This window comes from Haemaphysalis longicornis, unplaced genomic scaffold (genome assembly GCF_048455015.1).
Source record: "Haemaphysalis longicornis isolate Haplotype H1 unplaced genomic scaffold, Haemaphysalis longicornis Haplotype H1 scaffold_2, whole genome shotgun sequence".
Lineage (NCBI taxonomy): Eukaryota > Metazoa > Arthropoda > Arachnida > Ixodida > Ixodidae > Haemaphysalis > Haemaphysalis longicornis.
In genome coordinates, this window is record NW_027526295.1 from 255,149,324 (window position 1) to 255,174,609 (window position 25,286).

General features: G+C 47.2%; 1 protein-coding gene across 1 annotated transcript in view; it reads right to left on the minus strand.

The window, feature by feature from the left end:
* The window catches only part of LOC144167750 (chitinase-3-like protein 1), an 82,791-nt gene that overhangs the window by 39,021 nt on the left and 18,484 nt on the right, over positions 1 to 25,286 (minus strand). Inside the window, exon 5 of the mRNA XM_077696934.1 lies at positions 21,607 to 21,731. Within this exon, the coding sequence (XP_077553060.1) occupies positions 21,607 to 21,731 (125 nt within the window). The remainder of the gene's footprint in view (positions 1 to 21,606; positions 21,732 to 25,286) is intronic.

Sequence of the window (25,286 nt, forward strand, 5' to 3'; positions counted from 1 at the left end):
AACGAAGTTCACATCCGATATATCGAACTCTGGGCGCCTAGAATGGCCGCCGAAATGCATGATCTCGGAGCGGCGATTGAGATGTGGATTGGCCGCGACCACGGAGCAAGAGCCGCGACTGAGACATTGCGCCTCGCACGGAGCGACGTGACGCCCGCTACTTTCCGCAACTGTTTCCGGTGCGCGGGACTCGCGACAGAACCCGCCCAGTCAGTGAGTGCTGACCAAGACAGCAGCATCGGTGAACTGTGGGAAGAGTTCGCCAACGTTCCCGATGATGTTGCCAGTGAAATCCGTCCGACGCTTATAATGAAGCGCTTTCGGCAGTCGATGTGCTGCGCCAATGCTTCTTCGATTTTTGAGGACGTGGACTCGAGCTGGTGCAAAGGATGTTTCGTGTAGAGAATGCTATGCTAGTTGAAGCCGCCAAAACGAAAGAGAAAACAAAAATCACCATTTTTTTTTTTTTGCAACGTGGGCAGTTCAGGCGGAAAGTAGCTCTGATACTTGCAATAAATGGATTATTTTGGTCTGGTAATGGCTACTGTATGTGTTTGTTTCTGCATATGCGGATGGCGGAGTCGGGGAGGGGGCGGGGGGCTCCCACGGGTTGCGAACTCGTAACAATAAGCTCGTTATAGGCGGTTTCGGCTATATCGAACTATTGGATATATCGAACTAATCGCGGTGCATATTGCAGTTCGCTATAAACGGGTTTGACTGTATGTGACATCAGGGCCTAGGCAGAAGCAATGGGTCTACTACATCTAAAAATAATAATGACTAAGTTACAATGACTCCACAGGGTAGATTAGAATAAAAGATTGTTGCACAGACGTAGGATGACAATGATATGAAGTCAATGTAAATGATTGATTCACTAGGTCCCCCATGGATACTGCTGCAACGTGATTGAAGTTCAGAACAGCGCCTTCACTACCAGGAAGACAATATTGTTCACAGTTTATTTTCCTGATAACACTAAGTATGAGAACCAAACAATCGGCCTAATTTGACGCATAACTGCTTCGAACAGCGTGCTTAAGGAGGAAGACAGTGTGCAACTAATGCGAGCTTTTGTGATAAGTCGCATCACATGCTCACTCCCCTTCCTTCAGGTCACTTTCGCTGAACTTAAGAAAATTAATTGTCGTATCAGGAAAGTCTACAATGCCACATTTCAGTTCCCCTTGTATACTTTCACTGCCCGACTTGAGATCTTGGGGATCCACAACCTCGCAGGTGCCTCGACGTGCCTCCACGTGTGCCATGGACGATGCCCATAGCACAGGCCAGCTGCAGTTGCGATGGGGCACTTCTACTGGACGGCAAATTCTTGGCACAATTGGCTTACGAGTTCCGCTAATCCGCTAGTGAGAATATCGACGCTAATGTCCTTTGTTCGCCCTCTTCCATGCAATGTGCCTCCAAGTCCCTTTCTTCTATTCCTTCTAAACGGCTCAATTTTGAGAGTGACAATATTTTGTAAACCTGTAAGTTGCTGCTGCTCGAGTTCGTAGCTTGTGCACTATGGTTTTTTTGTTACTGATACATATTTGTGTGTTGCCTTTTGTTTCTTAGGAGCTGGTAGTATTTGTACAACTACGTTTGTTGCTTAGTTTTCGTTGCCATAGCTGTGTATGAAAACCTGCTTTCGAAGCTACCACTGTTAGGTTTTGTTGTTTAGTTGTATGCAGTGCTATTTTTTTTTCTGCGGCTCCGCCGTTTTTGCCTTGTAGTGGCTTCTTTTGGACTTCGCCAAGCTGTGTACAACAGCTTTGAGCCCAGGAGGCCTTCTCAGGAACCACTGACAAATAAAGAACTGATCTGAACCAAGCTTACCACATGGACCGGCAGAAGCGAAGGGTACGCGCGCTTACAAAGCGACTCCACATTAGACCAGGCATTTTTTTATGAGGACACGGTAAACTACCGCCACCATGATGCAGATTCGGGCAGTCAATGATATATATATATATATATATATATATATATATATATATATATATATATATATATATATATATATATATATATGCGCATCACTGACCCCCTTTCGTTCCGTAACACCACCCCTACAACGCAGGAGGAGGCGGCAATAGAACTTGCTTTAAAGGGACACTGAAGTGAATTTGTCAAGCTCCCGTTTTTGCTTGCACTGCGTAGACTGGCTCAAATTAGCACACTTTTCATCGATTATCCGGTTGACAATCGGTAATTATTTTACAAAGCGCGAAAGAAGAAAAACTACCATGCGCGGTTTGCGGCGGCCGCACCAACTAAGGCTGTGACGTTGGGAGGAGGGGCGCCGTGATTGGACGATGCCCAAGGTTAGCAATCACACAAGTTTAGGTTTCGGTTTCGGTTCTGTAAAATATAACCAATGGCGTTGTTGGATGGGCATTCTCAATATCACAGTAATCATCGTACCGCGCTTCTGCCATGTTGTCGGCTGTAAAATGCACAAGATAAGCCTCCCAGGACGGCGTGTAGTTGTAGCATTCACTAGCCGAGACCTGCGCAGTGCATGAACGCCCTCCGCGTACCCGCAGACGCCCAAATGTCATGCGCTTTTCCCCCATATTTGGAATCGTAAAAAGCGTGTTCGCACCAGGCCAAGGGTCTGTTCATTCTGGCCTGTGCCCACTGCCTGCAAGCAGTCGGTGCTTATGGCAACAGCACGCCAACGAGAACTCGCTAGCGCGCCAGTGCCAGCCTGCGCGCGTTTTGTGAACTAGTTCGTGTAGCCATGAACGTTGCGCCCCAAAAAAAGGTGAACTCAATATAGAAAACATCGGCGGAAAACAAAAAAAGTTAACTTACAAAAAAAAAAGCACGTACCCGCGGGGATTCGAACTCGTGACTTGCAAAACATTTGTGGTGACATACCTAGCGCCCCAGACCACTGAGCCACGGCGCGGGACGCAAAGGCCTTGCTAATATAGGGTATATATTGTACAACCGGTTTACACTTTTATTTAGTTTTGGCATTTCAAGCAGGTTAGGTGACTATTTGTTGTACTGCGATCATGCAGTAAGCGTCGCCCGAGTTTCCACAGTAGCACACGTCTAGCAATTGCATTTCGTAGACGGAAAAGCGTTCGCAGATGCGTAGTCGTGCTGCTGACCGCTGTGCTTGTTCGCCCAGCGCAAAAAAGTGCTTCCCGCGCCCTAGTTTTACGCTGTACGGTAAAAATATCAGTTGATTTTATTTCCTTAGTACCTATATTGACTTCGCTGACTCTTCTCCCGCCTTCAAGAGGCCTTATATTTTCCTACTGGCGTACCAGTCAGCGAAGCGTCGCATGTGCGCTTGTGCAGCGCTTGTGTGAAGCGACCTTGACTTGGAGCTAGATACAGTGTACAAACAAACCAAGTAAAGAAAGGCACATTCTTCCATTCACAAACGTGTCCTGGCTTCGTTTCAACTAAGCGAACGAATTGCGACCAAGCAATTTTTTTTTAACCGCCTTGATTGCGACGACCCGCCGGCGGCCGGCGGACGAAACGCTGGGCCGACTGACTCTGTCGGCCGGGGAGCCGTGCAGTAGCGCAGCCGTGGCGCAGCCAATTGCCAGCTCATCCCCTCCTGACGTCACACGAAAACGCCACAGAAAATGGGCGAGCGTAAAGAGAGGAGGACAGCATTTTCGAATTAGTTTTTCTACTAAATAAAATCGCGTAAACGCGCCTAGAGTGGTCGAAACATGGCCTGGGGACTCCGGACTACAATTTGCGCTAGTAATCCCGCAATGTTTACATATCACTTCAGTGTCCCTTTAACACACCTATCGACTCCCACAATTTCGATCTCCGATTCGAAAACGGCTATTGAAAATTTCGCCAGGGGGCACCTATCCCCACAGGCACTCCGATATTTAGGCATGCAAGGAAGAAAATGAAATCCTTGGGGACAGCAGAATGGATTTAGACAAGACAGGCGATTGAATGATAATTTGATCGTGATAACTCAATGCATTGGAAAGCGTAGAATAGACCATTATGTATTACGTTCTTAGACGTTAAAGGGGCATATGACTACGTAAACAGAGAACTGCTGTGGGGAATGCTGAATCTCCAGGGATTAGATGACGAGTTAATACAGTTTCTTATAGCAACCTATAAAGACAATAGAGTGCACCTTACATGGGGAGGACGGAAATGCGCCCAGCAAGTCAACATCTATCGCGTACTGAAACAGCGATGCCCTTTGAGCCCAATACTGTTCATGCTTTACATGGCAGGGTTAGAAAAGAAACCTAAAGAAAGTCGAGTAGGGTTCAACCTAACGCATATGCTTCAAGGTTAAGTGGTACAACAGCGTATTGCTTGGAATGTGATACGCAGACTACATTGTTCTTTTAGCTGATAACTAGACCGACATGCAACAGCTCATAAATATTAGCGGTCAGGAAAGCACCGACCTCGGGTTCAATTTTAGGGCAGAAAAATCGGGAATAATGGTTTTCAATGACACTAGCACTGACGCACTGTCTATCCAGCAAGGCGAATTACCCAGACACAAGGAATATTAATATTTGGGAGTGTGGATAAACGAAGGGTATAACTACTTGTGAACTCACGATGGGCAACTTAAATGTAAGGAAAAGTGAAACGCACCTATAATGAAGCATTGTGCTCTGTGGGGGTATAACAAATATGAAGCAGTGAGAGGAATGTGGAAAGAAGTAATGGTTCCGGGTCTAAAATTTGCGAATGCAGTACTCTGCTTGAAATCAGACGCTCTAGCAGGCCGTGAAGTGAACCAGAGAGCGGTAGCCGGTTTGGCTCTAGGAGCGCATGGAAAAATAAGTAACGAAGTGGTGTAGGGAGATATGTGCTGGTCTTCGTTTGAAGTTCAAAAAGCGCAGAGTAAAATATGTTTTGAGAGGAGGGTGGGAGCAATGGATCAACTTAGGGGTACAAAAGGAGGAGGAACAAACGTTTATTTTACATATTTAAAGCAGATGGGCGGCCGCCTTAGTCCAGGTAGCCGCGTGCTGTCGTTGCTCGGGTGGCCCGCTGGATCAGTTTTTGCTGGTCCTGCAGGTCCGAGCTGGTCAGCGCGCATTCCCAGTGCTCGGGAGTAGGTGCTGGGAGTGAGGACGGGTGGTGAGGGCAGAAGAATACGAGGTGGGGGGTTGTGTGTGGCAGTCGGGAGAGTTGCAGGTGTAACGGCAGGGGAGATATGAGACAGGATGGTGCCGTTATAGAATGTATTTGTTTGGAGACGTCGCCAGATGCGGGATTCTTCGTTTGTGAGTGCAGGGGGGGGGGGGGGGAGGGGGGGGGGAGGGGGGGGAGGGTATTCTCGGCGGGTATGGTGATAGTGCGCTAAGATATCGGAGTAGGTGGCTGGTAGTGGGTGTATCGTGTCAGTCAGGGTGTCCAAGTCGCCTGGCCTCGTCGGGAGTGCCCGGTAGTGGAGTTCGCGGACCGCAGCGTGGGCTGCTTCGTTCCCGGGGAGGGAGGCATGACCTGGGTCCAGACGATGGTTACGTTAGGGCGTGATGCTACGGCTTGTAGAACCTTGAGGACAGGTAGAGGAATTCTTCCAAAGAGGTATCTTCGACAGGCTTGCTGCGAGTCGGTGATAATCGTGAAATAGTCGCACGTTGCTGTATGCCTTGCTAGGGCTATTGCTGTAGCTTCCGCTGCTGATGGGGATAGGTGGCGGTAAGTGGCCGCAGTGTATATTGTGCCGTTGGTGTCGGTGACCGCTACGGTTGAGTGGGAAGGTGAGTGATCGATGTCGGGGTAGCGGGTGTCGTTGTCCGATGAGTACTTCTTATGTAGCTAGCGAACACGAGCGTTGCGACGTCCTTTGTTGTACTCGGGATGCATATGTCGTGGGATTGGGGCGACTTTGATGGTGGAAGTTGTGTGCCGAGGGGGGAGGAAGGATCACAGTAAAGGAGGGCTGGGGTACGTGGAGAGGCAAGAGGAGGGGAGAAGAGAACGCAGATTGCTTCATAGGGTTCTGGTGTAGGACGGCCTAAATTCCGGAGGGCTATTCGGCGTGTGGGGGGTGAGCGTAAGGCGAGAGAGTTGGCTCGTTCGTTGGGCTTCTATAAGTTCGGAGAGCGAAATATGTAGCCCAAGTTGAAGGAGCTTGTTGGTGGAAGTGAAAGCCGGTAGTCCCAGGGCCATATTGCAGGCTCGACGGATGAGAGCATCCAATTTGGAGTGTTTTTTAGGTCGGCGTTTGACATAGGCAGTGCCATATGTAAGCCTGCTGAGCAGTAAAGTTTGCACAAGTTGACACGTGTCTTGTTCTTTAAGACCGTGTTTGTGCATTCTTCTACGACGGATGAGGTGGGCGAGTTGCGATATAGTGAAGTGTAGTTGGGGTAGTAGTTCTCTTCCAGATCCATCTGCGTGGAAGCTTACTCCCAGGATTCGTAATGTCTTCACTTGTGGGAAGGATTCCTGGTGAATCATGACCTGAGGGTCCGGTGCCGGTTCGGGGGGTCTTCCACGGGTACGTGCACGTAGGACGAGGAGGGCTGAGTTTGAATGGTGACAGGGGAGACCACGTGGTGCGAGGTAGTTGAGGATGGTGTCACCCCTTGTTGTAAAGCGGATTGTTGGGTGCCGGATGATCCTTTGGTGATCCAGAAAGTAAGATCACCCGCGTAGAGAGCATCGTGAAGGTTAGTGATTCCGGAAAGCTGCTTAGGCAGATATAAAGGGGCGATATTGAACAATAAGGGGAGATAACAGAACCTTGTGGGGTTCTCTTGGGGGGTGCGGAGAACATTGACGAGATCAATGATCGTAGTGGGATTGTGGCAGTTCGGTCGGCTAGAAATGCCCGTACATAGTCGAAGGTGCGTTGACCACAGCGTGTGGTGTTCAGCCCATTGAGGATGGCTTCATGGGTGACGTTGTCAAAGGCACCACGTACATCTAAAGCTAGGATTGCGCTGGGATGAATTTTGCTGAGGTTGTCTATGACCTGTTCTTTTAGCTGAAGAACGTATTGTGTGGAAAGGTGGTTACGGAAGCCAAACATGGGGTGCGGAAAAAAGTCATTATTTTCCAGATGGGCAGTGAGTCTTGCGTGTACCATATGCTCCAGCATCTTTCCGAGACATGACGGGAGCGATATGGGACGTAGGTTAATGGGTGCAATCGGCTTATTGGGTTTGGGAATTAGAGTAATGTCGGCGTGGCGCCATTGAGGAGGGAGCGTGCCCGCTTGCCAGTGGTGGCTAAGGAGATCCAGTATAGGTTCTTGGGCCTCGTGGTCGAGATTTTGAGGGAGCTTGTTGGTGATGCGATCCCGGCCAGGTATCGTGCTTCTAGTAACCTTGCTGAGGGTATGGTGGTGAAGGGGTCGTCCAATGCGGCGTTAGTGGGACCTGAATGTAGGACAGTAGTGGGCATGGGGTAGGTTGTCGGGTGCCCAAAGAGGTGGCCACGGAGAGAGTGAAGAATATATAGTATATATATATAAATATATATATATAAATATAAATATATATATATATATATATATATATATATATATATATATATACATATATATAAATATATATATATATATATATTTAAATATAGGGAGAAGTACAACTTTGAAGATGGTAGAGAACAAAAGAGAAGAACAACTTCGAACAAGGTAAAAGCACGATTGTGGCCTACGTTTCAGCAAAGAGAACTTGCTGAGGAAAGCAAGTTCTCTTTGCTGAAACGTAGGGCACAATCGTGCTTTTACCTTGTTCGAAGTTTTTCTTCTCTTATATTCTTATATATATATATATATATATATATATATATATATATGTATATATATATATATATATATATATATATATATATATATATATATATATATATATATATATATATATATATATATATATATATATATATATACATTATATATATATGTTGAATCAGAATGGGAAATGAGGGGTTCTTTGAATTAAGACAGAAATAAGGGTTGGCAGTCAAGACAACCTCGGAAAGAAAAGGGGAGGAAGCGGTAGGTCATAGAAACAGATGAATTTTTTGAGACAGAAAGAAAGTGGTGACAAAATGCCCGCCGGGTAGGATCGGAACCCACGACCTCCAGAGTACCGGTCTGGTGCGATGACCCGGCGAGCATTTTTTCACCACTTTCTTTCTGTCTCAAAAAAAATTCTTCATCTGTTTCTATGACATACCGCGTTCCCCCCTTTGCTTTCTGAGGTTTTCTTGACTTCCAACCCTTATTCTATATATATATGTATATGTATATATATATATATATATATATATATATATATATATATATATATATATATATATATATATATATATATATATATCCCACCCGGATCCCACCCGGCGGGCATTTTTTCACCACTTTCTTTCTGACTAAAAAAATTCTTCATATCTGTTTCTGTGACCTACCGCATTCCCCCTTTGCTTTCCGAGGTTTTCTTGACTGCGAACCCTTATTCTGTCTTAATTCACCGGGCCCCTCATTTATATATATATATATATATATATATATATATATCTGTGTGTGTATATATTGTCACGGGACCAGTGGACAATGCCCCATGGCGGTATAGCTCGGCATCGAAGACGACGTGGAAGAGGGCGCCTGCAGACTGACTAGACTCGGCCATGGCTGCTTGTATATACTGTAAATAGATCCTTCCACCCCATTCCATCGTTCGTCTCATCTGTGTCCTGCCGCTACGTAACAATATATATATATATATATATATATATATATATATATATATATATATATATATATATATATATAGGAAATGAGGGGCTCGTTGAAAATAAGACAGAAATAAGAATTGGCAGTCAAGAAGACCTCGGAAAGCAAAGGGGAGGATGTAGTAGCTCAAGATAAAGAATTTGGAAAATAAGAAAGTGGAGAAAAAATGCCCGCCAGGTGGGATCCGAATCCACGACCTCCAGAATACCGGTCTGGTGCGATACCCACTACGCTACCGGCGGGGCTACTTTGGCCTCCACTTTCTGGGGTATTTATGTTCAGGTGTTTTTGTTTCCTGCGCTTGGGGTGGTAGCCAGCGCCACTCGGACTACTCGGGGTGAAGGGGACCTTCTTTTTAACCCCCGGGCCGTGACTCGAGTGTCTACGACATGTCGAGAGTGGTTGACCAGCGTTGAACCCTCTTAAGCTCCCTATGGCACCAAGACTGCCAGAACAAAGGTCCTCGCTATTCATGTAGCGAATCAGAATAGGAAATGAGGGGCTCGTTGAAAATAACACAGAAATAAGAATTTGCAGTCAAGAAGACCTCGGAAAGCAAAGGGGAGGATGTAGTAGCTCAAGGTAAAGAATTTGGAAAATAAGAAAGTGCAGAAGAAATGCCCGCCAGGTGGGATCCGAACCCCCGACCTCCAGAATACCGGTCTGGTGCGATCACCACTACGCTACCGGCGGGGCTACTTTAGCCTCCACTTTCTGGGGTATTTATGTTCAGGTGTTTTTGTTTCCTGCGCTTGGGGTGGTAGCCAGCGCCACTCGGACTACTCGGGGTGAAGGGGACCTTCTTTTTAACCCCCGGGCCGTGCCTCGAGCGTTTACGACATGTCGAGAGGGGTTGACCAGCGTTGAACCCTCTTAAGCTTCCTATGGCACCAAGACTGCCAGAAAAGAAGCCCTCGCTATGCATGTAGCGAATCAGAATAGGAAATGAGGGGCTCGTTGAAAATAAGACAGAAATAAGAATTGGCAGTCAAGAAGACCTCGGAAAGCAAAGGTGAGGATGTAGTAGCTCAAGATAAAGAATTAGGAAAATAAAACTGGAGAAAAGGTCGTGGGTTCGGATTCCATCTGGCGGGAATTTTTTCTCCACTTTCTTATTTTCCAAATTCTTACCTTGAGCTACTACATCCTCCTAGTAAGGGGATGTAGCCGTCAGGAAGACCTTGTAACAGCATCCGCAACAGCACCATTGTCATCGCTATGCGGTTGCGTGGTCCAAAAAAGAAGAGAACGAAGTTGGCCCCCGAGGCTCGAACGTCAGCACTGCGTCTGCGTCTCTTTACTCCACGACCCTGGCCCGTCGGCCACAGGCGCCGTGCAGAATTTGTGGGCGCGGGCGGCCCGCCTCCTTATGCAACAGCCAGCCCAGCCTACAAAAGTGGTGACCCAATTCTGTGGCAACACGAGGAAGTAAAAACGCCAAGCCACAGAACACATATATTAGGAACACGTCACCAGCTGACGGGCCAGCGGCAGCTATGACTGGCCGAACGCTCACAATTCCCTGGAGCACTTACTGCTCGCGCAACGAGGCTCGCGCAGTGAGCCCCACAGTGGTGCTTCGTCATCTTCGCTGCGTTGATGCTGCTACAGGAGGCCATCTGTAGCGGCATCCGCAACAGCACCATCGTCATCGGTAGGCTGTTGTGGGGGCTGAGAAAGAAGAGAACGAAGTTGGCCCCTGAGGATCGAACGCCAGCAGTGCGTCTGCGTATCCTTACTCCGCGCCAGGGCCACGTAGTAAGGAGACGCCATGGCGCCCAAGCCATGGAGCCATGGAGCCGAGTTCGGAGCCATGGCGCCGAACTCGGACTCTGCCACGCAGGACCACCACCGGCGCCATGGCTCACCCGTCTCCGTCACTCTTCGCCTTCTGCTAACCTCTCGGTCCTCCTCTATAAATGAAGGCGGGACCTCTTCTCACTCCCCCTTCATAATTGGTGACCATCTTTAGCATAATCCGCAACAGCACCATTGTCATCACTATGCTGTTGCGTGGTCTGTGGTCTGATAAAGAAGAGATCGAAGTGGGTCCCCGAGGCTCGAACGCCAGCACTGCGTCTGCGTTTCACCTTGAGTCAGGTCTGGTTAAGGAAGAAGACCTGACTCAGGTCGAAATGTTGAAATAAAGGCTCCGAAGATTGTACATTTATTTTGTATATATATATATATATATATATATATATATATATATATATATATATATATATATATATATATATATATATATATATATATATATATAACACAAATAAGAGTTGGCAGTCAAGAAAACGTCGGAAAGCAAAGGTGAGGATGTGGTAGGTCATTGACACAGATAAAGAATTTGGAAAGAAAGAAAGAAAGAAAGTGGAGAAAAAATACCCGCCAGGTGGGAACCGAACCCACCAAATCCAGAATACCGGTCTGGTGCGATAACCACTACGCTACCGGCGGGGTGATTTTCCCCTCCAGTTTCTGGGGTATTTATGTCAATGTAATTTTTTCCTATGCTTGGGGGTGGTAGCCAGCGCCACTCCAACTTCTCGGGTTGAAGGGGACCTTCTTTTTAACCCTAGGGCCGTGACTCGAGTGTGTACGAGATGTCGAGAGTGGTCGACCAGCGTTGAACCCTCTTAAGCTCCCTATGGCACCAAGACTGTCATAGCAGAGGCCCTCGCTATGCATGTAGCGAATCAGAATAGGATTATGAGGGGCTCGTTGCAATAAGACAGAGATAATGTTGGCAGTCAAGAAAACCTTGGAAAGCAAAGGGGAGGATGCGGTAGGTCATTGAAACAGATAAAGAATTTGGAAAGAAAGAAAGTGGAGAATGTGGTAGGTCATTGAAACAGATAAAAAATTTGGAAAGAAAGAAAGTGGAGAAAAAACTCCACTTTCTTTCTTTCCAAATTCTTTATCTGTTTTAATGACCTTCCACATCCTCCCCTTTGCTTTCCGAGGTTTTCTTGACTGCCAACATTATCTCGGTCTATATATATATATATATATATATATATATATATATATATATATATATATATATATATATATATATATATATATATATATATATATACATATATATATTTCATATATATATGTATATATTTATATAAATATCAGTGTGTCGAAGCGAAAAAAACTGGTTCGGTTGGGGTTCTGGTTCAGGTGAAATCATTTCGTTCCTGTTCTGTTCCGGTTCTGGAGCTTGTACCGGTTCGCGAACCGGTTCGATGAGTTCAATTATCACTCAAATTAGAAAAAAAACATTTCGTATTTTAAAACGACAGTCAAATCAAAATACAAACAAAAATTGAAAATGCTGCTGTTCCCCAAGGGGAGTGGCGCAATTGCAAAGCAAACTTAAAACAATTACGATATATTAGAAAAACAGATGAAGAGGCGACGATTTACCACTTCCTTTTTCGCCCAGACTTTATGTTGTTCTAGCGACTATTCATATGAACTGAACTGTATTGGCAACGCGATATGAGGGTGGCTCCAGTGCAGCGAAGCGCAAGCCGAAACCAAGTTAGCGGAAAAGTTCTCTGTAGCGATTGGAAGGCGGCCTTCTCCCGACTCTGTCAAATGTGGCTGACTGTTTACGTGCGGACGGCGGGCGTAGTATCAGAAATCGCCCCAATTCAGCGTGTCACGAGCGTGTGTGAACATTGACGAGTTCATTTTAGATGTTGAAGACATGTCATCTGTCGTCGATTGTGTTTTACTGTGTATGAAGACGGCTGGCAGGAGAAAATCTGCTCTTGGCCGCTCCTATGGTACGGCTTAGAGCGAACTCTTCGTTCGGATTGAACATCGCCGCGACTGTGGCAGCATTTGACAGAACGTGGCCTGGGGACTTCGTTCATTTTTTGCGGCTGAGCTTCGTTGCTCGAGCATAAAATGCGAGTTACTTCGTTGCTGCGACGCTACCGCACCGGCAAAGTTGCCGCCATGTTTGAGTGGGGCGGGGGTCGTTACGCCGCGCCCACGAGCGTGCTGGGTGTGTTTGAGTGATCCGAAAACTCGGACGAAACTCGGGACTGATGTTGCACGGCCGAGTTGAACTCGTGAGGATAGTTATGGCGGTGGCTGCGCCATGGTTCAGTGTTCACTGTTGCGCCGTAGCAGCAATAAAACTATCCCGGAAGACCTTTTTCCTTAGCGTAGGATTTCGAGCTCGTTTTCGTTACTCCAAAAACCTTGGGCATTGGCTGTGCTGTCTCCTGGAGACGGACCCATTTGGGACGACTTTGAGGGGGCTTTCGCTTCATGATCGACGAGAAGCAAGTCTTATGTGCAATGTGGTTTTACGCGACGGGCACCATCTACGGAAGCGTTGGTAGCGACCGCACCAGCGGCCGTTACCAGCCGACAGTCTGCCGGTATGTGCGCCATAAGATTACTGCAGGCATGGTTTTCGTATTTTTAGGTGGTTCGCCAGACATGGCTTCCGCAGGTTCTGCCGTGCGTCTATCCGTCTACAGCCGGATCGTGTGGCTGGCGTATCGTCTGCTCTCAAAGCTGTTTCGAACGAGGCGTTGCATGACCGTGCGTTTCACATATCTCCAGCGTAAAAGACAGTTTCGCTTGTGGCGTTTCGTGTCGCACCATTCTTGTGAAAAGGTTTCTAGAAGGATAGTATACAATCAACGGCGCGTATCTATATTATCGGAGATGATCTCCACGCATTTCCTCGGGTTTTGCCCAGCGTCTTTGTCGTCTGGCAGTCAGCAGAGCATGTAAAGCTTGCGAAGGGGAGCATTGAGACCTAGACTGACAGCGTGACGCCAGAAGGAGAGTGAGCGATAGCAAAACAAAAGCGAAGGAACAGAGGTGTATGAGGGGATTTGACTTTAATGAAAAAACCAACGACTGTAGGCAGCTTCGTCGTACAAGAGCGGAGAGGAGCACGGGGAAATAAAGCAAAGAAATTTCAAAACTTGTGGTGGATGCTATTCTTTTCTTCGTAGCACATGCCTACTTGGGCGATTTGCCCGCAACTGGGAGCTTTGAAGAGCTAATGGGTCCTGGTGTCAAAATTCACAACACTATGAATTGGGAAAATAAAAGTTGTAGAATAGTGCATACCGCGTCACACGTGAACGTGATGCCACGTGAGAAGGACAGGTACACACCAGCCGTGCAGAGCGCCGATTCTAGGGAGGCTGTGGTGTGTGCCCGTCTTCTTGCTGGTGTATTTCACTACAAAACGAAAGAGAAGGAAATGGCGCAAGCCCCGTATATCAGAAAATAAGATGGTCGAACTAATTAATGCCGAAAGACAGCGAAATGAAAGCAATAAAAACACGCGAGTACAATTCATCAGTAATGAAGTTGTTACCAAGTATCGCCATGCTTTCGCCTGGAGCGCCACAGCGGTTACACAAACATCGCCCAACCAAAACAGGCAGCGAAAAGCGGACGGAGGTTCTCGATAGCGCAGCACCTAGTAGCGAATGTGGCGCGTTTCCATCGCCTGTGTTTGCCGGGCGGCCTTAGGCACGGGATTACACTGTCTGCCACCGACGGCAGAAATGGGCAGAAACTGCTTCTTAGGACGATAACTTTCAAGCTAAAAGCTTATAAGAAACTCCTGAAATCAAAATAACTGAACTTCGTAGTAAAATACACGTTAATAAAAGAAAAGTGCGTTAGAGTAAAGTTCTTGAATTATGTTGCCCCCAGTAGCCACCAGTGCAGCAGTGGAGCGAGAGAAAGCACTGAAAAATGCGCCACGTCTATAGAAGAGCCTCGTTCGAGCGCGGGGCCCTGGATCAGATACGTCGCCTTAATATTCAACTAATAGCATGAATCCCATTTTTAAAGCGCTTGAACCCCGCCTCGAAATATTATCCTCATGTTACGTGGGTATCGCTAGAGCTCGTGTCTCCCGAGTTCTGCTAAGTCTTGGTATTTCTGGAATAGCATCCGTGGTTCAAGCATTTTTGGTGATCCGGCATACGGCGGTGCGATAGACACATGGCTTCCTAGAACAAGAATCCGCTTCTAGCTGCATCTAAACCTCAAAAAACGTTTTCTCTCTCCATTTCTTTCTATCTCTGTCTCTCTCCCTCGAAAAGTCTGGTACGCACTAAAGAGAAGGCTAGGAGAGCTCCGTTCGAAGGTTGCTCAAGTGACGCAAGCTGCGCAAAGATTCTCGAAGCGAATCATCTTCAACCCTCGTTTGACAAAATGAGTCTCTTTAAAGGGGCCATGTAGACAAAATACAAGTTTGTTTTATTCAAAAGATTACGTGTTTTATAGGGCCCCCAGCGCTTGCCCGGACGCAGACGATGCTTTATTCACTGACAAATTATTCAATTTATGTTAATTTTTTTATTTGCCCGTTAAATCGTGTTTTCGTGGTCTGCAATGACATCAAAGGAACCGACCGATGTGCAGCCGATTTCGAAGCCTAGTTTACCGTTAGTGAACCTAGATGGCGCCATTATACCGCGGCAAGCCGTTTTCTGCTATTGTTTTTATTACCGTATTTAAACCTGGCTGGTTTTTGTTCAGGTAGAAAATAATCGTTTCGTGAAACATGGTGCTCGCTCGACAAATATGGTCGCGTAAGATACCGTTGCTTGCGTCAATCGGCCAGTGTCGTCTGAGACGACCCCAAAGCCTCGCAGTAGTGTGCAGTTAAACCAAGCATAGTGCGCACAGTACCAACAGCAGTACGCATCGGTACTTCTATGGTTACGTGTGCTTTCGGAACTTACCCCACCATTCTTACTGCTTTAAAAAGAATGTGCCCTAAATTGAAGCGCACATAGCTCGTTAGACAAGTTTATAACCTCTGCCTAGTTTGCGTTTGCTTTTGCCGGCCTTCGCCAGTCGCAGAGCTGGCTCGTATATCGTCATAGGTTCTGTTGCGGGAAACGAGCTAGTTGGTCGCATGGCCATTCCATTTTTTCCTAATTATATAGCTTATTTGAGCGAAGTTTACGTTAAGAGTGGTGTCAGTTTGATTCTAACGATGTAATCGTTTGAATGAACCAAACTTGTGTTTTGTCTTCATGGCCCTTTAAGGGGCCTGTGCAATTCTTTCTATATACAATTTTTTTCAACATCTGGAATGTTTTCAGAATGTAGTGGACAAGCGGATCCAGTACTTAGGTTATGGGGGCACAAAATATCCGGCCAAACATCATTGCTCTACGCTCATCGGATAACTTAGAGACCCGATCAAAATATTTTTTTTCTTTTAAGGAATAATCACCTTAGGGGCTCGGGCTGTCGGCATCTCCTGTCGTCGCCGTCTCCTGTCGTCACGGTAATTCAAGTTCTCAAACGATGGTCGAAAAACAAGTGTATAACAGATAAAACCAGTCACAATAAACCGACATAATTTCAACTCATTTAAAATAGAGGAATAATTAAGATTTAATTGCGTTAATAACAGAAATTTGTTAAAATACGTCTCGAAATCGGTTTCATACGCCAGGTTTTCTCCTGTAAAGCATACTTGTTAGCATGCTGCGTCGTGTCCGCAGCATGCTAATGTCCGGCCAGTCTGACCCTCATTTAATTGCTTAGATCCGGTTCAACGCAAAAGAGGGCGCCACTGCCTCAGCAAGCGCGTGATTGCTCCTCCCACTGGCGCTTCCCCGGCGCCCAATAAGCACGCGCAGTGTGGCAAGAGAGAGGCAATGGTGTGCGTTGGCTTCAGAAACGCTCTTTTCTGTGATTGACTCTTGCCCATTATCAGCGATTTTGCTGTTGGAAACACCGGTGCAACACTGCATGCTTCGCCCGTGCCCAGGTATCACAATAGTGGAGATGGTCGGGGTTTTGCTCTGCGTGGGCATTCTTTATGCGCTTGCCATATCGAGACAATAGGAATGGGCCGGCTTCCTTTCAGTTGCAGAAATAAACGCATTTGATGGCGATTTAATAAACCGCAACAAAAAGAGAGGTAACTGGAAGACGTGTGTGCTGCTACGCGCAAGTCGCGCTTTGCCGCTCTTTGGTGGCGATAAACGTCTTCTAGAAGGAATGAAAGAGTGAAAGCGGTTACCGGCAGTGTTGCAGGGTTCTGTTGTAGGACTTCTATTCCTCTATCCATATTTATTACGACCCTGAACGTGTGCCAAGCCACGGTCTTGAAAAAAAAAACCGTGCTTTTCCACTCTTTCATAGATGGGGACCAGGCAGGCTGAGCGTAGTCTGAGTGCATAAGATAACACGCATTTGTTCATAATTTGAATTGAGCATGCTTCCTAGCTAATCATCGGGATGAAACGTGGAAGGGCTAGAGCTTTATTCTAGCGTACAAACATGTTACGCTTGCCTTCCAGCACACCAACCAAAACGGCTTGACCACAGAGGACCGCAGTCAGGTCGTATCGGTCCATGAGACATTAACATTGAAATTTGCCACCAGCACAACGGGCGCGTCATCAGTGAGCGCATGAAGCCTGTTTGCGCGTGCACCACCACCAACCCCGCGCACGCATGACAAATGAATGGGAAACCGGTGATGTACGTTTGACTAGGCGTGACCGACACCCGCCAAAATGTCTCTTCGGAAAGGCGCAGTCACACTATCCCGACCACCGGCCGATTTGGTCGGCCAACACCGTGTCGGTGAGCTGTCGGCGGCCATGTCACACCGCGCCGACGCCTTCCGTCAGCCAACCGTCTGCGTCGCGAAAAATTTGCGGGGCGTCGGTGTCTGCGCGATGTCGGCCGACGCGCTTGTCACACCACGCCGACGACCGCGCGACGACCCACTCCGCCGTCTCGCCTCTCCGCCGGGGATCTCTTTCTTTCTCTAGTCAAACTTGGAGTATCGTGTCGCCGCTGCGCGACTGAAGCCGTTCTTGCATACTGGCGTGTGCGCTGCTTGTACTGCATGTACTCATCAACTTCGTGTTAGGTCACGGACAAAGAAGAAAAAAGAGCTGTGTTCGCTGCTGCCGCGGCAGTAATAATACGGATGGTATAAATGAACCCCCGACGAAAAGACCTCGGTAGCACGTAAAATATATATACAACTTAGTGCGTAGGTCAGCGGAAATTTAACCTCCTCTACTAGAGGAGGCCTTACATTGCACCATGGTACCGCATTTTCGAGAAGCACGGTGCAAGAAAAGGGAAATTAATTGTTGTGGCTCCAGACGCCACTCGCTGTTTCGAAGGAAATTTGCCGTTATAAAGGTGGTTGCTTCTCAAAATAACGCAGAAAATGATTCACAAATTGGATAAGCAAACCATGCCCCTTAAAAACCGCTAAAAAAACTGACCCTGCCAGGAATTGAACCCGCGACGTTGAGCGCGCGGGCGCAACGCGCGAGACCACTGCGCCACCGCACAAACACCGACCCGCCGCGAATTAGCGTGAGTACTAGATGGAGGTCCATCCTTCCGTGTCATACGTCGGTGTTTACTAGCTGGTTTACAAAATTCCTGGCTGGTAAACCGAAATTTCTTAAATAGCACTTGCACACCAAGGTTTCCCGAAGCCCCCAAAATAGCTTATCACCATCAACTCCGCTGCTTCGCGAAAGCGCTCGCAAAAATATGTGTGCCCGGCTGCGACTGCGAGTTCCCACTGCGGGGATAGTTCTTGCCGTACTTTGGTTTTACGTTAAAAACCTTGGTCGATATTGATCTCTTATTACCCAAATTGCACTACTTAACGGTTCTTCTGCACTAAACTGACTTTTTATTTTCTACAGGTGGGCCGATCGCACACAATGTGCAGTTTGCAGCTCCGGGGTAGCGGCGTCGTCGAAGAGCACGGCCGAAGCGTCGAAAGCCGAATTACGGATTGCATTAGCGCTAGTGTTGAGTTGCATTGGCTTCATGGACCTTACTGAGTTTATTACTTTCCAGAAACTATCAAAATAGAGCCGCATTCATTGCGGCACGAATGTTGTCGGGGAGCAGTTTTCGCTTCTCGATCAATTACCGACGACGCGTCGGGCGACTGGTCGGGCGACCGGTTTTGTTGGCGTCTTCGGTCGGCGAGCCAGTCACACTACGCGGACTTTCCATCTGCCGACGTATTTGTGTCGCCGTCGGCGTAGTATGACAGCGCGGTCGGGCAACTCGGCAGTTGGCCGATGGTTTGGCGACTCGTCCGCGTCGCCCTTCGCGTCGTCGTCGCCGTCGAGTCGGCCTAGTGTGACCGCGCCTTTCGGAATCTCTTCAGGCTGGACATGAAGAAACCCCGGTCGAAACGTCACATCAGGCGTCCTTCAAGAAGTAAACACAAGCAAAACACTAGGTCTTGGGTGCGAAAAGTTTGCGCCCTACGCCGGTTTACCGCACGCACGCGATAGGTGGAGACCGAGGCATACACAGCTAGGCTGTCCCCTCGCACATTTGCGGAGGATCGTTCCTGCAACCATACGTTCGTTCCACGAGCATTGCCATTACTAATAATCCATCCCCGAGAACAATTTCTCCAGCAGAAAGATCATCTCCTTCGCGTCACACGTGCTGTAATCTCACCCCTTGTAACGGACCTCTCAAGTAGACTGGTTCGCTCGGAGGAGGTCTCCCTGCGAAGACTTCGTGTAAGTGTAGCCTTCTCTCCCGCTGTGACGCGGGTGAGACCGCCACGTTACCATGCCCCGTTCACACAGAACTGCCCCCTGTGCGCGGATCCTGCCAAAGATGCTGATACAGAACACCTGCTGTGGACGTGCTCTTCATTGGAAGAGGCGAGAACGTGACATCTTCGACGGACAGTCACCCACCCTGGCAGACCACCTGACCTCCATGGTGGGTATGCGGAACCCACGACCGCTCCATCCTTGCGTTTCTCCGCGAAACGGCAGTTCATTTATACATGTAGTGTAGGCTTCATGCCATAAGGCATACTCGCAATTAAAAAAGGTTTTTCTTTGTTGAAAAAAATAGTGTTCTTTTGCCGTTTTTGGCCCTTTTCACTGGCTGCAGACTCGATTGTACAACGTGTACCGGCGGTGGGCGAAGTTCCAAAAGACGTCGAGACAGAAGCAGCAGCCGAGCCGTGCTTTCACCTGTCGTCTCCCTGGGAACATCTCCAGCGTTGCGGGGACAGTTCTGTACACTATCGAGGGCTGCTCTCTTTACGCTCTGTCGCTATATTCCGTCGTTCTCTGGTTTCCTATCGCTCGTTATGTTGACAGAGTGACGCGAAAATAAACAAAGCGACGCGGAAATTTAGACGACATATTTCATTCATTGTCTGCGCTATAAAGAAATCCCTGGGGGCCGCCACGTTGATTAAGGACAGATACCAGCCACAATGTGCCGCTGCGGTCCACGAATCCGCAATGCTCTTGCCGCAACCGCTGTTGCCGCATCTCCGGCATCTCCGACGCCACACTTAGCCTCCGCTTCCCTACCCGGTGTCTGCTGAAGCGCCAACCCCTCATTCTTCTTTATGTCTCCCCTCTCCACTTGCAGCCGTCATTCTTGTCCTTCGATACTCCTGTAAGCCATCAAGGGTATCCCAATCCGCAGCCGTCAGTCTTGTTCACGGACCGTTTCCCAGCTAAGAACATAAGCCGCATAACCCCTCTCCTCCCCCCTATCAGCTGCTTTCATTCGGACATTTAGCGTCCCAGCATACCCCACTGGGCAGCCGGCAGGGGTACTCTGTTGGCATACTGCAGGATCCTGCAGGGGTATCCTGGGTATCATGCACGCATACAGGGAATACATGCGGGGGTTAGAGGTAAAGATTCTCTGTAACAATCAGGCAGAGGTCACATCCAATGACTGCCGTTGTGAGGTTTTCACTTTTTACTGGTTGTTAGGGAGATTTGTGCTAAAGAACTAACCCCCCCCCCCCCGGCATCCCCTTGAGTCGTTCCTGCACAGTATGAACGCAGATATTTCGAGAGAAAGCAGGCTTTTTTACATCACAATCATAAAGAAGTGAGGCTTCACTTCACACAGCCAGCCGAAATCAGGTTCCTACACAAAATTGGCTGACCGCCTTCGGGAACAAACTAGTTTTCGTTTATTTTGTTGCATGAAGAAGGTAAACCTAGTCTTGCAGTGAGCCTACATTTGTTTCGACAGAAAACCACATGGTCTTAAATCCACCAAGGGAAAAAAGAAGATATTGGGACGCAATGAAACAAAAAAAGTCCTCTACAATAAGATTCAATACCCCACCCTGCGCGGAGACCGCGTATTTTTGAAATCATTCTTCGTAAGCAAGCTGAAAAAAAAAGTAAGACAAATAACACAGTGCAGTTTTTTTCGCCTCAGATAAAAGGAAAGTGCGAAGTTTTTACTGTCAAGACACGTAGATGTGGTAAATTGTTTTTCTTCTCTTGCAACTTGCATACTTCCCTCTAAGGGATGATGTTTGCTATCAGCAGCTACCATTTGAAGCAGACTACATGGCTAAGGTGAAAAGAAACCATGGCATTGTCACAAATACCATAAGATCCAAAGCGCTACCTTCGTTTTGTGAAAAAATAATTCCCGTGCGCCAATTACTTGCGGAACCGCAATCTTTACCCCTGCTGAAACCCTTCTAGAAAGTTAACAAAATATAAATCTTGATAAGTTTTGGACGGATGGCACGTTTTTGTTTCAAGCCTGTTGTAACGAAGTCTCCAAAAATAATGCCTGTCCCTATTTTGGAACAGGGAGCAGTTTACCATGCGCTTGAGCAAGGATGGTGAAATGTATAAATGTTGGGCGAACTTGCGACTGAACAAGCGCCCCATTTTCTGACAAACCAATTTGTTATATTGAATAACGAGTTTAACAATAAAATCTAAAATAAAGGTTCATTTGTACTTTCAGCTTTCTTTACGAATATACTTCTTCTAAACGGAGGGAACTGTGTGTTTAAGTGACGAGACTTGTGCACATATGCCAGCCTCGGAATTTTTTTAAACCCTACACTTAAAATAGCTTACTTTGATATGTTTGCTATGTCGTAGCCATTGTCTATGTACGACTGCGTGGCTGAGACAGGGACGGACAGCAGCAGGTCTCCACACTGTCTCTTCTGCGACTCGTTCCTAAAAGCTTCTTGTAGTTCCTGCACATAAAAAAGCCATTTAAAGTACATATTCCCTATTCTTATTACGTCAACCGGCAGCGCCATTCAACAAAAGACAAAAGAGCGAAGGCGCCAAAAAAGGCCAATTCACCAGCCAATATCGTTGGAAACCAAAATATCAGTAATGTTGCCCAGGTGTTTTATGCGATAAAATATTTAAAGCTGTGTTGGCTAGCTTTTGATCGTTCAGGAATACATTTAGGCATAGTTGACAAGAAGGATGATACCTGGTAGTGTATACAATATCAGTGTGCGACGTACTTCATAGCTTATAGGTCGATGAAAACAATCTATTATTGTAGCCCTATGAGCTACAGTGCTGCAGGCTGAATTACGCGAAAATGTTTAAAGGAACACTGGAGTTAATTTTGTCAAACTTCTATTTTTGTTTGCATTGCATAGACGGGATCAAAAAACATTATTTTCATCATTTATCCAGTCGCTGAAGCAGTATTAAATTTATAACGTCTGAAAGAGGCAAAAATACCACGAGACATCCACGGCTGCCGCAGAAGCTAACAGCAGTGACACGAAATGACGTTAACTGTTCTGTCGGTGTCATTGGACGATGTAGAAATTTGAAACTTCATGCATACGCGCTTGCTTTGTGTAAACGTTTCTTTTTGTCGGAAAAACTTTACTACTATTGGCAACAAGCATACGTGTCTGAATGTATATTTCTTGTGGTTTGAACAAGCATACGTGTCTGAATGTATTTCTTGTGGTTCGTTTTTGGAGAGCCCTTCAAATTGTTTTCGGTTCGGTTCCGTGCAACAACGTACTTCGCATCTGACGTTATCGTTGGTCGCGCATTTTTGATATCTCAGGAATCAGAATACTGCACTTCTGCCGTGTTGTCGGCTACAGAATGGGTCAGATAAGCCTGCCAGTACCGCTTAGTATCGTTCCTTCCACTTGCCTAGGCGTGCACAGTGGTTGGCTGAACTCCCTCTGCGTCGTCGGAGACGCCCAACTGAAAGACGATTCAACTCTACCTTCGAAACTTGCTTGGCTCTTCCCTGTGTCATAAGAGGCGCGTTCGCACCAGGCCGCCAGTCGGCTGATTCGTAACAGCTCATTCTTGTAACATTGTTCTTCACTGTGTCTGCAAACTGTCGGTGCTTATGTCAACACCACGCCAACGAGAACTTTCCGGCGCCTCGGTGTCTGTCTGCACGCAGTCTGCCGTCTCGCTCGTGGAGCAATGAAGGTTGCGGCGCAAAATGGTTAACCCGGTAAAAAGACAATTGTCGGTATCAACAAAAAAGACAAATCACGCCCGGGATTCAAATCTGCTTACTGCAACGCACTACACCCAACTATAATGGACTAGAATATTGTAACCCAGTGCTTCAGTCCACTCGTCCAACACACCCCGTTTGCTGGCGAGGGAATACGAAGTATAAATCTGACAACTAACCCTTCATGTTGCACAGGCTGTTTGTTGATTTGTAGCATTCTGAGCAGCTCGGAGGAGTATTTCTTGAATAACGCCTGTGCAGTAAGCACCCCTAAGCGCCCCAAAACAACTTATCACTAGTGACTTCGTTCTTTATGAAGGTAAAGCGATCGCAAATGTGTGGTGGCCGCCGACCGCTATGCTGGTTCACCTTGAGCGAGAAGCGCTTTTCGTACCTTTGTTTTACATTTTGCAATAAAAGCTTCGGTTGATTATAATTCCTAATTACCTATATTACATCCGGTACCTTTATCCTACCCTTCATAGAACTTATATTTTCTTCGAGCGGGCCAGTAGCACACACAATGAAGCTCACAATTCTAATAAAGCTAAGTCCAAGAAGCGTCATGACGCGAATACACGGATTTCATATGCGCTGGTGGGGAGCTATTTGCCTTCATTAACATTATTAAGCCTAGTACGCCCTGCAAACAATTAATTGAGCCACATTCTTCAAGTCGCAAATCTTCTTGAGGCTCAGTTTTCCCTTCGCGATCAACTTCTCAGACCCCGTTGGTGCACCGACGGGTTAGGAGAAGTCGATCGTGAAGTGAAAACGTTTTCTTGAAATGTACAGAAACATTACTTCCAGGTATCTGCTATCATACACATACTGTCGATTATATACCTAAATAAGAACAACACGTCTATGAAGCGAAGCGCGTAGTGGATTGTTTGCGTTGGCACAGACCTCGACCTAGATAAACAGCATTAATTATCTGAGGGCTGGCAGTGCTCGAGTGCGCATTCGTTTCGTTACAGGACGCAAAGTTTAGACAAAACGTTGTGTGATTGTTCGTTTTCATCATGGCGAGTTAATTTTTATGGAGCCTGGGACAGCCAGTATACCTTCCCTAATCGGGACATAGTTTTAAGGCGAAAGCCTTATGCATTGTGCGGTTTATCGCATTGTGCGATAAACCAGCGTTGTTGTTGTTGAAGGTGCACAAAGTGGCCGTCGCTGTAAACAGTGAATACAAAACACAATTGAGTTCGTATTGCAATGAACCCGGGTTCCCTTAGAAGCAGCTAAGTGCGTCAGCGCTGCGCAATTTCGGCATGTTGCCAGCGTTGGAACGAGTGTTAGCATATTGCGTGCCGCGTTGGAGTCATAGCGTCACATCGTGTGCAGGTGAACGCGACAGCACGTAAGTAGGCCAGGTGAAACCCCAGCCGCGAAGAACTCTAAAACTGATTGATTGATTGTACGGTTTAACGCGCCGACGCAACGCAGGCGATGAGGCACGCCGTGGTGGAGGGCTACGGATTAATTCTGACCACCCGGGGATCTTTAACGTGCGCCGAAATCTCGTACACACGGGCGTTTTTGCTTTTCGCCTCCATCAGAAAAGCGGCCGCCGCGGCCGGGAATCGAACCCGCGACCTCGTGCTCAGCAGCGCGACGCCTTAGCCACTGAGCCACTGCGGCGGGTAATAACTCTGATTCTGGGGTAGCTGTTCCATGAAGTGTTGCCAGTCTCCCCGTCTAAGTAATGCGCGCCAGAAACGAAGAAACGAAAAGCGAAGATAGATACTGTAACTATACGTAGCAGTACAGAAGTATTTATCAAGTATATCCAGGCTTTCTACTTCAAGGTAGACGAAGTACGTGCCCGAAAATGGCTTATTGCCAAAGCTCTGCGTTGAATTCTTCTAATTACGAATTTACGCAAACATATTGCACTCATTTTGTCAAGGCGGCTATCTCATTAAATGGATTTCTTTGCAGGAGTATTAGCCACAGACCTGTCAGAGTAAAACGCCAAGTGAAGGAACTTCACGAGGACATTTGGCGAGAGGTGATAAATGCTATCTTAATGTTGACTGCCTGTAGAACTCAGTTGAAAGTAACAGCTTTCTAAAGTGCTATTTTTGTGGTTTGGTGAGGCGGGTAGCCGGGGAGGCAGCAGCTAGGGAGAGAGAGAAAAAAAAAAGACTTTTATTGTTGCCCGGCAAGGGGTTGGTAGTAGAAGAGGTGGGAGACCCCGCTGTTACGAATCAGCCCGCCGCTGGGCTTTGTTTCAACACTCCTCGGCTGTGCGGAGAAACCTCCACTACGCGCGCCTTTCAAGCAG